This window comes from Microtus ochrogaster, chromosome 19, assembly GCF_000317375.1.
Source record: "Microtus ochrogaster isolate Prairie Vole_2 chromosome 19, MicOch1.0, whole genome shotgun sequence".
In the NCBI taxonomy this organism is placed as follows: Eukaryota; Metazoa; Chordata; class Mammalia; order Rodentia; family Cricetidae; genus Microtus; species Microtus ochrogaster.
The window spans coordinates 28,421,392-28,435,708 of NC_022021.1; the positions used below are offsets into that span (position 1 = coordinate 28,421,392).

General features: G+C 39.7%; 1 protein-coding gene across 1 annotated transcript in view; it reads right to left on the reverse strand.

Moving 5' to 3' along the window:
- Wdr70 (WD repeat domain 70) overlaps nucleotides 1–14,317 on the reverse strand; it is a 197,604-nt gene that overhangs the window by 34,315 nt on the left and 148,972 nt on the right. The window contains exons 11-13 of the mRNA XM_005356603.3: nucleotides 3,701–3,800; nucleotides 1,692–1,776; nucleotides 185–323 (exon numbers count right to left, since the gene is read on the reverse strand). Coding sequence (XP_005356660.1) covers nucleotides 185–323; nucleotides 1,692–1,776; nucleotides 3,701–3,800 — 324 coding nt within the window. The remainder of the gene's footprint in view (nucleotides 1–184; nucleotides 324–1,691; nucleotides 1,777–3,700; nucleotides 3,801–14,317) is intronic.

Consider the following 14,317-nt stretch of genomic DNA (forward strand, 5'->3'; position numbering starts at 1 on the left):
AGCAAGAGCTATAACAGAGAAACCCTGTCTTAAAACAAAACAAAACAAAACAAAAAGTCTTCTGTTAGAACAAGAAACCACCATTATACTACTGTAAAGGCCAGAGTTTGTGTTCTATTCAAAACAAAACAAGAGATGCTAACTTCACTTCATTCAAGAATAGAGAGAAAAAGAAGGAACATACCGCATCTGTGATGTCGATCTCATACACCCTTTGGAAAGTCCTGCGCTCGAAGAAGACAAGTTTGCCGTTGCCACATCCCCTTTGAACAGAGGTCCCAGTGACTATGAGTTTATCATCAGGACTGAAACAGCAGTCAGTCCTACACACAAAAGAAACGACAAGTATAAACCCAGGGCTCTGACAGCAGTGTAGCGATAATGCGAGAACTAAAAACACATAAACATCCCCATAAAAAAAGCTAATGCCTACACATTGGCCTACACATCAGGCATTTTAAATAATTTGCTTAATCTTTACAATAACATTATAGGTTAGAAGTCCTCCTCATTGTACTAACAGAGAGGTTAACTAAGCCTTGCTCATTAACACACAAGAATGGGATACATCTGGGACTCAAATGTAGGCAGTCTGACTTCAGAGTCTGCTTTTAATTTCCATACCATGACATGTTGTAATGTAGAGAGAGTGTGAGAAACATGCAATACGGAGTATTATCTACAGACAAACAAACACATCTGATAAAGTCATATTAGCTTTGGCCACTACAAAACTACTTGTACTGCCCCCGTCACCGCTATCACCTCTAAATGGTGTCAGTCACATCAAGTCAAGCTCCACAAGAGAAGGAAGCTGCGCTGCTGGAAACAAGCTGCTGTCTTTGACTCTGCAGTTCTTTATTGTGGATATTCTACACGTTATGCAGAGAAGTTATGGGGTCGGCATTGTTTCAGCAGGCGTAATGGTTCTAAACCCCTCATCTGTTCTAAACTGGCGATTGCTGGTAGGTTTACTTTTTAACAGCTAACACACAGGCCGTGGGCTGTGCTGGCATGGGCGCTCTACTACCACACGGTTTCTCTCATTTGAACCTTCCTGTTGGTCATTATTTAACACAGATGTAAAGTTTCACTTCTTCCAAAATAGAAACCGTTTCCTAGGCACCAATTATAGGACTTAGAGGTTAAATCCCACCTCAGCTGCCTCAGAATAATCTTTGAAAGCTTCAGTTGCCAGACATAGTAGACTGGAGATAACTATGTTTGGTCATTCCTGACAAAACAGTGTCAATAACATAAAGAGCTCTGTGTGTATATAACAAATATACATATAAAATCAGGGACAAATTGACATAATTTATCTTCAAAACAAATATGCAAAATTAAAAAAATACTTTATCAAATCCCTTTCCTAGAAGATTAAAATACTTGATACAAATTAACATTAAAGAAATTGTTCACCTATGCTGATCAAATAACAAAATATGCTACTTGTGCCTGTGGGCCTGGAGGATAACTCAATGTTTAAGAGCACTGGCTGCTCTTCTAGAGGACCCAGGTTCAATTCTCAGTATCCATATTGTGGTCCACAAACATCTATAACTCCAGATCTAGGGGATCTATAGGCCTTCTCGGTCACCAGGCACATGTGTGGTACATAGGCATACAAATCGCAAAACATCACACACATGAAAAAGTTGTTTTAACTTAGAAAAGAAACTATGACTTACATTGGGAACAAGGTGGGAAGGTCTGAGGCCGAAAATAAAGGCTTATTAAATTGTCTGACGTCCCATAATTTTAGTGTATCATCACCTAATTGAGGAATGAAGGGGACAAAAGACAAGAGAATTTTGTACAAAAGAACTCCTGCCAGCTTAAGGTTTGCTAAACAATGTATAACTATAAAAAAGGGAGGATGGAAAGAAGTAAAGAAAGATGAATCAAGCGGAAAGAAGAGAGAACCGAGTGCACCGAAGCACATTTCCCTTTTTTATTTGGTTAGGGAGTTTGAAAAGGCAATAGCAGTTGCAAAAATAGTATAAAATTATATGATGCTTAGTCATCCTCCTAGCAATTACTTTCCAGATTGATTAGCATCTGTTGGCAACTCTGCAGAACTTCCACCAAAGAGCCACATTAGAGCAGATGGTAGATCCCTGTGGTATGCTGAGTACAACCGGCTTTCTTGGGAAAGCCTAATTTCAGAACCATCAGGCCTGGAAATAGTTCAGCTCACAACAGATTATCTTTCCCATTAGTATGTGGGTAGAATGATCTATCAACATTAATGAGGTAGGCCATGTTATTCCTTGCCCCCCAGAGTAATCTGACTTGAGGTAGGCCATATTATTTCTTGCCTCCCTGAGTAATTCAACTTGTGGCTATTAGTCTTCATTTTGCTGGAAAAGTACTACTTTTTCAAGCTGCTTAAAGAGTAATGAACATTCTTATAAGGATACCATTTTTATATTTCTATAGGGCTACTCACAAACTCCTAACTAGAACAAGAATCAAGCTCATATAAGTAATGTCTTCTGCCCTTTCTCCAAAGTACCCACAGCCTAAGACTGGCCTTGGCCCTTTGGGTCCAAGAAGGAATCAGGATCAGTTGGAAGAGAGATTGGAGAGTTAATAAAGCCCATTCTGTCCCTGACTTTGGAATATTACTGCATTGTCACAAGTCAGCTCAGAAATCCGCAGCCATGCTCCATAATTTATAGTTCACAGGCTGCCCAGCTACCGTCTACCCCTCTACTAGACACAGCCTTATTCATGTGAGACGGACGTAGCATACAAATCAGGAACAAATCAGGAATACCCAACATGTAACCATATCTAGGTTAGAATACAATAATACAGAATAAAATAGAGTGGAAAGCAGCTAATTATAAAACCCCTGACCCCCAAAACTAAACTGTGGTGATGTTTGAACTCAGACAGTAGAAAGAGTACCACACAACATTTGAAATAGCAGGCACGAAATGATAAAGCAAGAGAGAACAAATAGAGGCAGATAGCTGGGAATGTTCATATACATCTGTCAAACAAGCAGCATCTTTAGGCGTCAAACAAATCAAAAGCTTGAAGCAAGCCTATTGAATTCACACTTGAGCTACGATAAAGACCCTGGCTCAAAGAAACCATGGTTTATGTACATGGCTCAGTGGTAGAGTGCTTGCCTCATGTATATACACAGAGAATAAAAGAATGTAGGTGATCAGTCACAAATTCTAAAGGCAGAAACAAAAGCCATTCATGAAGACTAAATTCCTGTGACATCTGAAGATAAAATAAAAATCTAAAGAAAAAACATAGTTTCTAAACTTTGGTTGATAATACTTTTACATTTGTTATTTATGCACGCATGAATTAATTATCTATTGCACGTACATACAAAAGCATGCTAAAGCTTGCACACAGATGCCAAAGGACAACTTTGTAGAGCTGTTTTCTCCTTCTACCATGTGAGCTCTAGGAATCGAATAATCCTTAGGTCACCAGGCTTGGCAGCAAGCACTTTAATTGCTGAGCCATCTTGCAAGTCCAATTAGTAAATTTTGATACAGACAATGTTGCCAAGTTAAAAACACATTTTAATTAAAAAAGAATCTGACTGGCAAAGATACATTAACAAGGCACAGTTAACTTTAGTAAGCATTAAGACATTTGTCTGACATTTAAGAGTTAAGGATTCTTCTTATGTATAGAAACACATCAAAAAGAGCTGTTTACCTACCTCCACGAGAGGCAAGGACATTACCATCATAGGAAAAAGCCACACAAGAAGTATCTGTGCCAGGGTCATGAGCCTGTTTATAGTGGAATTTGGGGTGAACCTGCAAGTAAACACAAGCAAGTGCAAGCCACTCTTACATTCAAATAAGACAAATTGTGTGCAAAAGAACATTTGATTTTATCATCCAGACAATTATATACATCTTAGGTAAAATACTAATTTCACCTGATTATAGTCTTGTTCCTTTAAAAAAAAAGGAAAGCTTTAACAAAATTTACTTGCAACAACAAAGAAGCAATACATCCTAGCAGAAGACATTTTTTAGCAAGGCCTGAGTGATGTAAAATAACAACTATTTTTGTATTTGCTTCTAAAGCTATTGGGATCATGTCCCCACTTTTTTTGTGGTGTTGTTGTTTTTTGTTTTTCGAGACAGGATTTCTCTGTGGTTTTGGAGCCTGTCCTGGAACTAGCTCTTGTAGATCAGGCTGGTCTCGAACTCACAGAGATCCGCCTGCCTCTGCCTCCCAAGTGCTGGGATTAAAGGCGTGCGCCACCACCGCCCGGCTCATGTCCCCACTTTATCTAAATGACAAAATTGATCATTACCCCCCCCCTTCCAGAGTTTTTCCTAAGGGCCTGCATCACCACCTGTACTTGGAAACTATCAGCCTCTTTCAGCTCCTTCTCACCCCCCCCTTCCATTGGCATTTTAGCAATAGATTTCTGAAATGTCTAACACTGCCTTGGCATCTGCTTCCCAGAGGACCCTAATATGCACAGACGTTAGGAAGCAAAACAAGCAACGGTCAGTAAAGGCATGAATGCACTGTTTTGTTTACTTTTGGAGCCCAGTCAATGGGCAAGAAAAACATCATGATCTGAGACATATGCTCCATTAGCCCCTTAACACAGAAGTTCTCAATCTGTAGGTCACGACCCCTTTGGAGTTAACAGACCCTTTCACATGGGTTCCATATCAGATATCCTGTATATCAAATATTTGCATTATGATTCATAACAGTAGAAAAATTGCAGTCATGAAGTAGCAATGAAAATAACGGTTAGGACTCACCAAAACATGAGGAACAGTATTAAAGGGTTGCAGCATTAGGAAGGTTGAGAACCACTGCCTTAATATCAGTAGACATGTAGGTAAGGGGTCTAGATAAGTGAGCCATCCTAAACCACCTAGCACTGATTTAATCTCTAGTTAACCACAGATGCAATACACAGCCCAGCAGAAATCAGTCATGCTGGTCTAGACAGAAGTATTGTATGGTGCCACACAATTTTCTCAGAATTCTTCTCTATTTAACATTTTGCCAAACAGTATTCAGCATGAAATAGTCCTATCTCCTTTCAGCTCAAGTTAGTTGGACTTTACCATGTCTCACACTTTAAACAAGTCATGGCACCTTTCTATTGCCTGTTTTGTGCCTACCCGCAGGAGTAGAATTCACTCTAGCAATGTTTGCTAATCCTGACCATGGTTAGCTTCATATATTCACTGTCTCTAGTAATATAGTTTGTGTCCAATGAATTATAGCCATTTCTTTTATTCACTCTTTGATAACGAGTAACACAATGCAATATGGATGATAAAAAAAATAAGAAAAGAGACTGTTTAGAGAGAGCTCATCCTTGGTTGACACAGGATTGGCCTTATGGTGCTTTTCTTCATGGTACTAGATAAACCCTTCCCCATATTTCTGACCTTTTCTTTCAAGTGGGTCAGGGACCAATTGTTTCTTTCCCGGGCATGCACGTGAACCCTGAGAACCCACCCCAAAGAGACTCTTTGAACACAGTATGTTATTGCACATCACAGTGCTTACACTCATAAAGCAATCGAATTTGTGAGCACATGAACTTTTGAGCATGAAAACAATATACCCCATAGTAGCTTCACAGTTGTCCCGGTTTCTAGTTCTTCAGATAAGGATGGCTATGTTCAAAACCACCACGCTTTCTCTATTTTCCCTTCTGCTTTAGTTACTTATTACTGTGACTACATATCTAATAAGAAGCAACTTAGACAAGGGAGGATTTATTTTGGCTCATAATTTGAGACTATAGTCTATCATATCAAGGAAACCCATGGCAACAGAAGCAGCTCACAGATGTGACTCTAGGAGCTTGCTCACATCTGGGAGGATTAGGATAGGGAAAAGGGCAATGCCAGTGCTCAGAGGATTTATCCATTTTAACCTTTCATTCAATCTTATGTGCACATTCAGTCTCTGTTCCTCTGTTAACACTATCTGTAAAGGCCCTCCCTCTGAGACACTCCAAAACGTGCCTCACTAATGTTTCCTTGATTCAATCAATCAAGAATGAAACAGAGATCAAACCTTCCCTCTTCCCATTCATCACTCCCCTTTTCTTTCTTTTAAAGATAAAAGACAGTAACAGGGCTACAGAGATGATACAAGGGTTAAAAGTGATTTCTGTTGAAACATAAGGAGGGAACTTTGGATTCCAGCATCCACACAAATGCCAGGTACTGTCCTTTGAATGACGGTAACCCAATAATGGAGGCAGCAGAGACAGGAGAACCCTTGGAGCTTCTTGGATGCCCTCCTCTGGCTGCTAGGCATGTACAAGTCTACACAGTTATGTACATTATCACACACACACACACACACACACGACAGAGAGAGAGAGAGAGAGAGAGAGAGAGAGAGAGAGAGAGAGAGAGAGACCCAACAGTCCATTTATCATTCCCCATACTGTAAAATAAAATAATGAAAAATTTAGGATCCACATATACATGCAATAACATTTACTGAGGGCCCTTTGTACATACAGCAAGAAGAAATAAAGACAAGACATGAGATCTTCTTGAAATGATGAAGCAGGTGGGAAAGGGGAAACCATGCATGACTCTGCACTACTCTTTCATGAAGCATTTACTACAGTTCTAAGTCCATCGTTGCATCAGGTATGGTGGGCAACCAAGTGCTTAAGCACTGGCACGGAGCCACTTACAAGTAGCTCATATATGACAGAAAACAAAGAATGTATTAATGAGTAGGGTTGCATTTCCCAATAGGGTTCTCACTTAGTCCAAGGTTCACTATTATAGCCACTGTGACCCCACAGAAAACAACTATGACTCAGCATTTATTTTTCATCTGTGTTTGGCAAAGGGACAGTCCAGCCTTCATTCACAACCAGACTATGTCGCAATTATCCTGTTCGGTCATCTCAGACCAGGTGACTGCAGGGTATGACTACCTAGGGCTCTATCTGGTGGCCAGCTGGAAGCTGCAGCTGCAGGAGAAAGCTCAGCCACTGAGATATGTGAGTCATAGGCAGAAGATGACGCCAGTGCTCTGGAATCTTCTGGCTCCCTGTGTGCTTGCAACTTGAAATTCAAGGTGTTTACTTTAGTCTATAAAACAAACCCCTTATGGCCAGGGCAGAAGTTACCTTCACATTAATCTCCCCTCTTATAAACCCTAGCTGAGATCAGTTGGTATACCAGTTAGGTACTCTAGATTTATGTTTCAGAAATGTGCTTGGAAAAAAAAAGCCCAACAAAGGATTTGTACTTTTAAAATTTTAAGACGGCATGAAGTAAGCAGCTTGTCTTTTCTTGGACTTTGAGACTTTGTTTTATAATCTTGAGACATCATATAGAGTCATTTAAAGGTGGGGATAATGTCTGACTAGATTATTTAAGTATCTGGCATATTTTGCTGTTTTGATTTTAAACAAATACAATTTTTATTAGAAAGAAATGGGGTAACCATTATAGAATTTCACAGTCTTCTATAGTCTCCAAATGAGGACATCACCTAAATCACCAAGAGGAATGATTTAGGAAAGCCCTTCCAGAGACAGCCCAAGCACAGGGTTTCCCAGACGATGTTTTGTGTAATATCATCATATCGGAGGGCCACAGCCAAGTAAGCCTGGGAAACTGGAGTTTATTTGCATAACATGGCCTTGTCTTGAAGATTCACAATACACATCAGTATATTAAAAACCAGAGTCTTTTAAGTAATCATCCTGGAATAAATCAACCCCTTTAACATTTTCCAAAGTTTATTTGATGATGGAACTATTTTTTCAGATAACATATACCAGCATAGATTGAACTAGTATTCTCGGGTCCGTAAGTGGAAAAACATACATCTTAGACAAGGGTCAGCAAACTTCTCTGGAAAGGACCAACTAGTAACTATTTTAGTCTATGAAGACCACAGATTCTTGTCACAACCTTTTGCTTCCGCTGAATAGCATGGACAAACACAATACGTGGGCAAATGGACACCGATGTGTGTCAAAAAAACAGAAAACCCACAAAACAACATCCACAACAAGAGATGGTAAACTACATTTGGCCCCAGACACACTGGTTTGTTGATTAGAAACAACATAATCCTTAAGGAAAAGCCCTCTGCTTACTAAATCATTGCTGGGTCAAATGAAGGCTTCCTTATAATTTAAAAATAGTCTTAATTTATTATACTGGTGGGGGCAATAATAACAAAATTACGATGATAATAAAAACAGCAGTTACATTTAATGAATATGTTGCTACTTGGGCCAGCAACACTAGTTTCTAGTTTCATCCTTCATCCTCTCTGAATTACACATAATTATCTCATTTCACCAACAAGACAACTTACCCATCCACAAATGACAAGAAACTGTCAGAGCAAAAAGTCGAATACTGACTCTGGCTCCAGAAAATATACCATCCACTCAAATAAGTGCTTTCTGAAAGGTTACCATGTTTCTTTGGGTATGTATGGGACAGTACAATGGGACCAGCCCTTTAGTGAACCCAGTCTCCTCAAAGCCCCAGGGCAAGTAGGGTAACACGAGACTGATAACATAAACTAACTGTTCCTCCTTCAAACTAAGTAATACATTACTTTACACCATTTTAGATTTATCAGTCTAAGACAGAAACTACCTGTCTTTTGTCCAAACACAGACAATAAAACAAGCAAGAACAACAGCAGCCACTTGTTCCCTTGTCTTTCCCAGTCAATGGGAGCTAGATATAGTAATAGTAGCTAGTTGACTGCAGAGGTCTTTTGTGAGCTACACACCGGCATCTATTAAACCTGTTACTGCACTGATTTCCAGTGACAATGGCTGCATAATAAGGCAGGGCTAGCTGTCCAGGCTCCTCCCGACACTCAGCTGGCTACAGAGGGCCTAGACGCTCATGCAGCATCCCACTGCTCCCTTCCTAGGCTACTTCTCCCTCAGAACAAGGAAACTGGGAGGTGAGACTAAGGAAGTACAGAGAGCAGAGGGTGGCACAGCAGCTGAGCACCACACCCCCTCCTAGAAAGCGATAAAACCACTACCCACAGTTCTAATTTGTTCCACAAGCGAGCAGCAAGCAGTGTTTTCTGAAGATCATAGGAAGTCTCTGAAGTAACTGAAAATTTGGTAAGTAACAGAAAAGAAAGGTTGGCAATGAGGAAATCCCACCATGTGGGATATTTATTAATTTTTCTCCTCCAGCTCTTCAGTTTTGGGGTAACATAGGGTGGGAATTTAGACTGTCTACTTCTCATAACTATAAATGTGAGCATAAGTGTGGCTCCCAATTCAGCTCTTTAATTGAAGGGGAACTTGAAAACCACCATGCCAGTGCCGGAAGCACAGTGCCATGGAATGACCTGCCTAGACAGGAGGGAAAGCCCGTCGGTGCCCCCTTTGAAGTCCAGCTGCCTGAGATTCACTGGCAGCCGACCTTCAAAGAGAGCCGATGCTTCCTTCCCTCAGCCTGGCCGCCAAGCTTCCCGGGCAGCTGGGCGACTTAGCCACTCTCTACCCAGCTGTCTGTGAACTCTGGCAGTCAGTTCAAGTGAGGAATAGAAAGGTGGTGGGGAAGTGAGGGCGGGAGAAGAAAGGGAGGGCGGGTGGCCGGCCCAGTGGCGCCAGGCAAAGGAGGATGCTGGGGTTTCCTGGGAGTCGGTCTTACCAAAGTCAGTCAAAAGACCCAGCTACAGTGGAACACAGTCCAGCTCCACTAGGAAGCAACCTGCCAGGGACCAGAGAGATTTCAAATCTGCATTCTCGCCAACACTAACTAGAGCTTAAGTGAGCCCTTCGTAAGATGGTCCATTCTGGACACAGGGATGCACAGAGTCAAGGCAGAAGCCCCTCATCAAAGATGTACAGTCCTTTCCTGATTCGGAGTTTCCAGCAGTATGAAGTCACTACTTCTTGAGGACTTTGGGGGGGGGGCTGTTTGTCAACTGTGTTGTGACAACACTCGGTTTCTCTGGCAGTCAAAAATTGGAACAACCTTTTTACGTCTGTGCAGCAGATGCCTGGGGAAGGTTGGCTTCTTTAACATAAATAACACCAGTATACAATGATGTTTATCCCTGTGACTGCATTCTAGACACGAAGAAGTATTAACAGCTACAGGTACAAAATGGATACAGAAAAAAAAAATAAACTTTCTAAAGAGGTCTAACCAAGAACAAAACTCTGAATTTGACTGGAGGCCATGGGCTAAGACTGAAGAATAAGATCTGCATTTTAGAGTTCTCTGCAAGCTAGAGACAAATAAAGGGGACTGAAAAATTAGGGGGAAAGCTGATCATAAATCCTACGAAAGATTTTCTCTAATTTAATAGAATTTGAGTAGAAAAGAAATACAAGGATGAGCTGCTACTGTACACTATGACAAACTGAACAAAAGACCCAAATATTCAGCTAGATTCATTAATGAAGTTACCAGCTACAAAATCTTCCTGCTGAAAACTATGACCAAGCAACCAGCTTTCAGTTTGTCACGCAGTACAATCTATGCTTAATGGACACCGTTATCACTGCAGTATAACAGTGATGGCTTGGGAAGGCAGGAAAGAAGAGCCAGGTCAAGTCTGAAAAGCACACTTAGTCATGGTCTGTTCCCCTCCTTTTTCCTTATAGAGAGTAATAGACAGGGAGTAGAAAGGAGGAGAACTGGACAAGAGTCCAGCAAAGCTTAGGGGGAAATTGAGATTCATCATGACAGAGTTCACTAAATAAGGAAAAAGAGAGGGACTGGCAAGATGAGGAAGATAAAAAGAAACATATATTGGAAGTCTGGGATGGCATTAGCCTCTAAAACTGGGGTTTCTCAAGTTGGGCATAGGAGCAAAGAAACCACACTATAGACTTTCAGAGTAACACACAGAAAATAATTGCTTAAAAAGATTAATGTAAAAAGTCAAATCATCTTTACCTTGTCTCTAGAGTGTTCCAGAGTTAAAGAAGTCAAGTGAGCATTTTTGCCCCAAACACTGAAGTTGTGGTTAGTGTAATACAATTTCAATTTAGTAGCTCTATTAAAAACTTAAAAATAGCCCCTTTTAAATGTACAGTTTGCTAAAGAAAATGCCCCTGTAAGAGCTAAAATTTAGAATACCAATATTTTGTTTAAACATTGCATTAACCTACTTGGTAAAAAGAAGTTCTAGGGGTTGGAGAGATGGCTCAGAGGCTAAGAAAACTGACAGCTCTTCCAGAGGCCCTGAGTTCAATTCCTAGTAACCACATGTTGGCTCACAACTATCTGTAATAAGATCTGGTGCCCTCTTCTGGGCTTGCAGGGATACATGCAGACAGAACACTGTATACATAATTAATAAATAAATCTTTGTTTAAAAAGCAGTTCTACTTTCAAGGACTTAAGAAACTGATTTGAGAATCTGGAGCAGTAGCTCAGCAGTTAAGAGCACTGGCTGCTCTTGCAGAAAACCCAGGTTCATTTCTCATTACCCATATGGCAGCTAACCCTAGTTCAGGAATTCTGGCTTCTGTGGTCGCCAGGCAAACATGTGGCACACACATATGTGTAAGCAAAATACCCATTCACACAAAGTAAAATAAAAATAAATTTAAAAAGCAAAAGAAAGTGATTTGAAGCAAACTGTTTAGTTCCTTGCATACTAGGTCCTTGGCATCATGAGAAAAGAGACAAAAATCTAACATCTGCTTTTAGATTAAAATAAACTCCAATTATTTTCTAAGTGTTTTAATAATATCTTTTCATTGTTAAAAAACGCCTTACAGGAAATCACAGCCAATCAAAATGCTGAGTTGTGAAGCCCTACCCCAATGGACACATCTACAATACACTTCAACCTTACAAAGAACTACAGGCTACTGAGGAGGGCTGGGAGCACTTCTCCAGGGAAGAACACACTAATTGTCCAGTGCCAAATGGTCACCCTGAAAACATAAGTCACATATGGACTGAGCTGGATATATTTAGAAATACATATGTGCATAAATATACATCGACACAGGAAGTAACAACGAAAAAAGAGGCCGTGGATTTGAAGGAGACTGGGGCGAATAGATGGGAGAGTTCAGAGAGAGGAAAGGAAAGGGAGAAATGTTGTAGTTATATTATAATCTCAAAAATAAAAAGCAAAAAGCAGATAGAAAAAAAAGAGGGGGGACTTCTAAAATTTAAAACAATCCTATGATCATCCTTATGTTCAGTCCAAACCACCAAAAAAACCCTGAAAAATAAAAATAAAATTGTAGCCTCATATAGTTTTTAATACCAAGAAGAGAAAAGATGGAGGAAAAAATGTGGGAATCTGTAATAACCAGCAGACACGGAGTTCCAAGTTCTTTCAAGAACTAAGAGGAAGTCTTCCCTTATTTACATACAAAAAGCTAGGAATGGTGGGGGAAAGGAAAGACGCCGCAGCAACACAAACAAACCTGTCTTCATCCGGAGTCAAATCATCTTTTTCCAGCCAGCCACAACAATGCACACCTTAATCCCAGCACCCAGCACTATATTTTGAGACAAGCCACAGATCAATCTTTATTAGGGATTCACAGTCAGTATCTAAACAAAAATCTCTTCAACCTCTACCACCTCAGCTCGTCTCCTCGTCTTTAGCTTAGAAGACAATTACTTTCTGCTGCCTCTACACACTTAGAGTAAGGACTACCTCGGGCAACAGAAAGAAAAGAAAAGGGAAACAAATACTTTCACAATTATATTTTAGATTTTGACATTGCTCTGAGGAATTGATAAAATTATAGACATAAAACCAGTAGAGAAACAGCTGACATGCTTAAGTCATCAAAAAGGCTCACCAAACAGACATGTGTAGGACATCATGTCCCAGGAGAGTATAAACATTCAATCTAAGTATAAATGGAACACTTACTAAGATACCTTCTGAATAAGTTCCCCTTGAAAATTTTATATATTCAAAGTATATTACCAAGTATACTATCAGAACAGAAAGAAACTAAAAGTAAACAATAATATAAAAAAATCAAAATATTTGGACATTATAGCACTTAATTATAACTATTCCATAACTAAAAAAGTATCACAACAGAAAATTATAATATATTTTATGTTTGTTAAAACATAAAAAAAATTGTCAAATTTGGGGGAATTTTTATGGACCAAACATTTCTTTCCCTAAGTTCACGTTACAGTGGTTCTGATATTTATATGTGGGATTTCTACAGGATTAATCAGGATAAATGAATTTATTAGGGAGGATTCATGAGGATATCAGTGTTTACAAGAAGAAGAGAGATCAGCACTTCATTCCCCAATGAGTCAAGTCAGATCACTTGGGGGACACCTGCGAGCCAAGGAGAGGGCCTCCACCAGGAACCAAGTCTGCCAGCACCTTAAGCTTGAGAAAAATCAACAGCAACAACAACTGAGATCTCAATAAATGACTGCATTGAAACAAAAAAAAAAAAAAACTCACCAAAAGAACATTTAAAAAACATGCAACTATAACAGAAATCCATATGAAACTATCGTGGTTAATGTAGATTATTCAAGATGACACAGCAGTGCTATTACTTGATTGCAGGAGACTGTTTCACAAGCACCTAACAAGTATGAACAATTTGCTTTCTGACTACAAAGGTGGGTATTTTAATTTCTGTATACATGCAAGCCAAGAAAATTCAGAATATACTTTTTCCTCAATAAACTGATAAGGCAATGGGTTTTTAAATTGTTTCCTAAGAACTAGCTGAAGGCAACCTAATAAATGAGTTGTGCACACATAGCTGAAGTTTCCTCCTGTTAGTAGAAAACAATATGACTATAATAAAAACCTCTGGTAAAGAGATCAGGCATCAGTCACCGCAAAGGCAAACTACCTAGGCCCCTTCATCAGGCTATCCTTGAAATGATCTCTGGAAGAACATGGGAATACTAAAACTGAAACATTTAATTTTCTATTAAAATAAAACATAAACCCAGGATGGAAAGTGGTTAGGGGATGGGTAATGACTATTCACATTTTAATAAATAAATAAATAAATAAAGTTTTTTAAGTGTTTGTGAGTTCCCATATTATTCATTAAATCAAACATTAATTTATCCATTCTCCAAACGTATGAAGTACCTGAGCACTTTTGAAGCTGGGCTAGAGAGGGCAGAACCCACAAGGGAATACAAGAGGGCACTCTATGGTTTCCCATACAACAGACAGAGAGAAAGAGGTGATCCAATCCTGTCTACGGGGCAAGAATGTCTTCACTGAGAGGATAGCCTTTAAGAGAGGATATGAAGAATAATGTCACTGCTCCACTGATGTGAGGAGACACCATGACCAAGGCAGCTCTTATCAAAGAAATCATTTA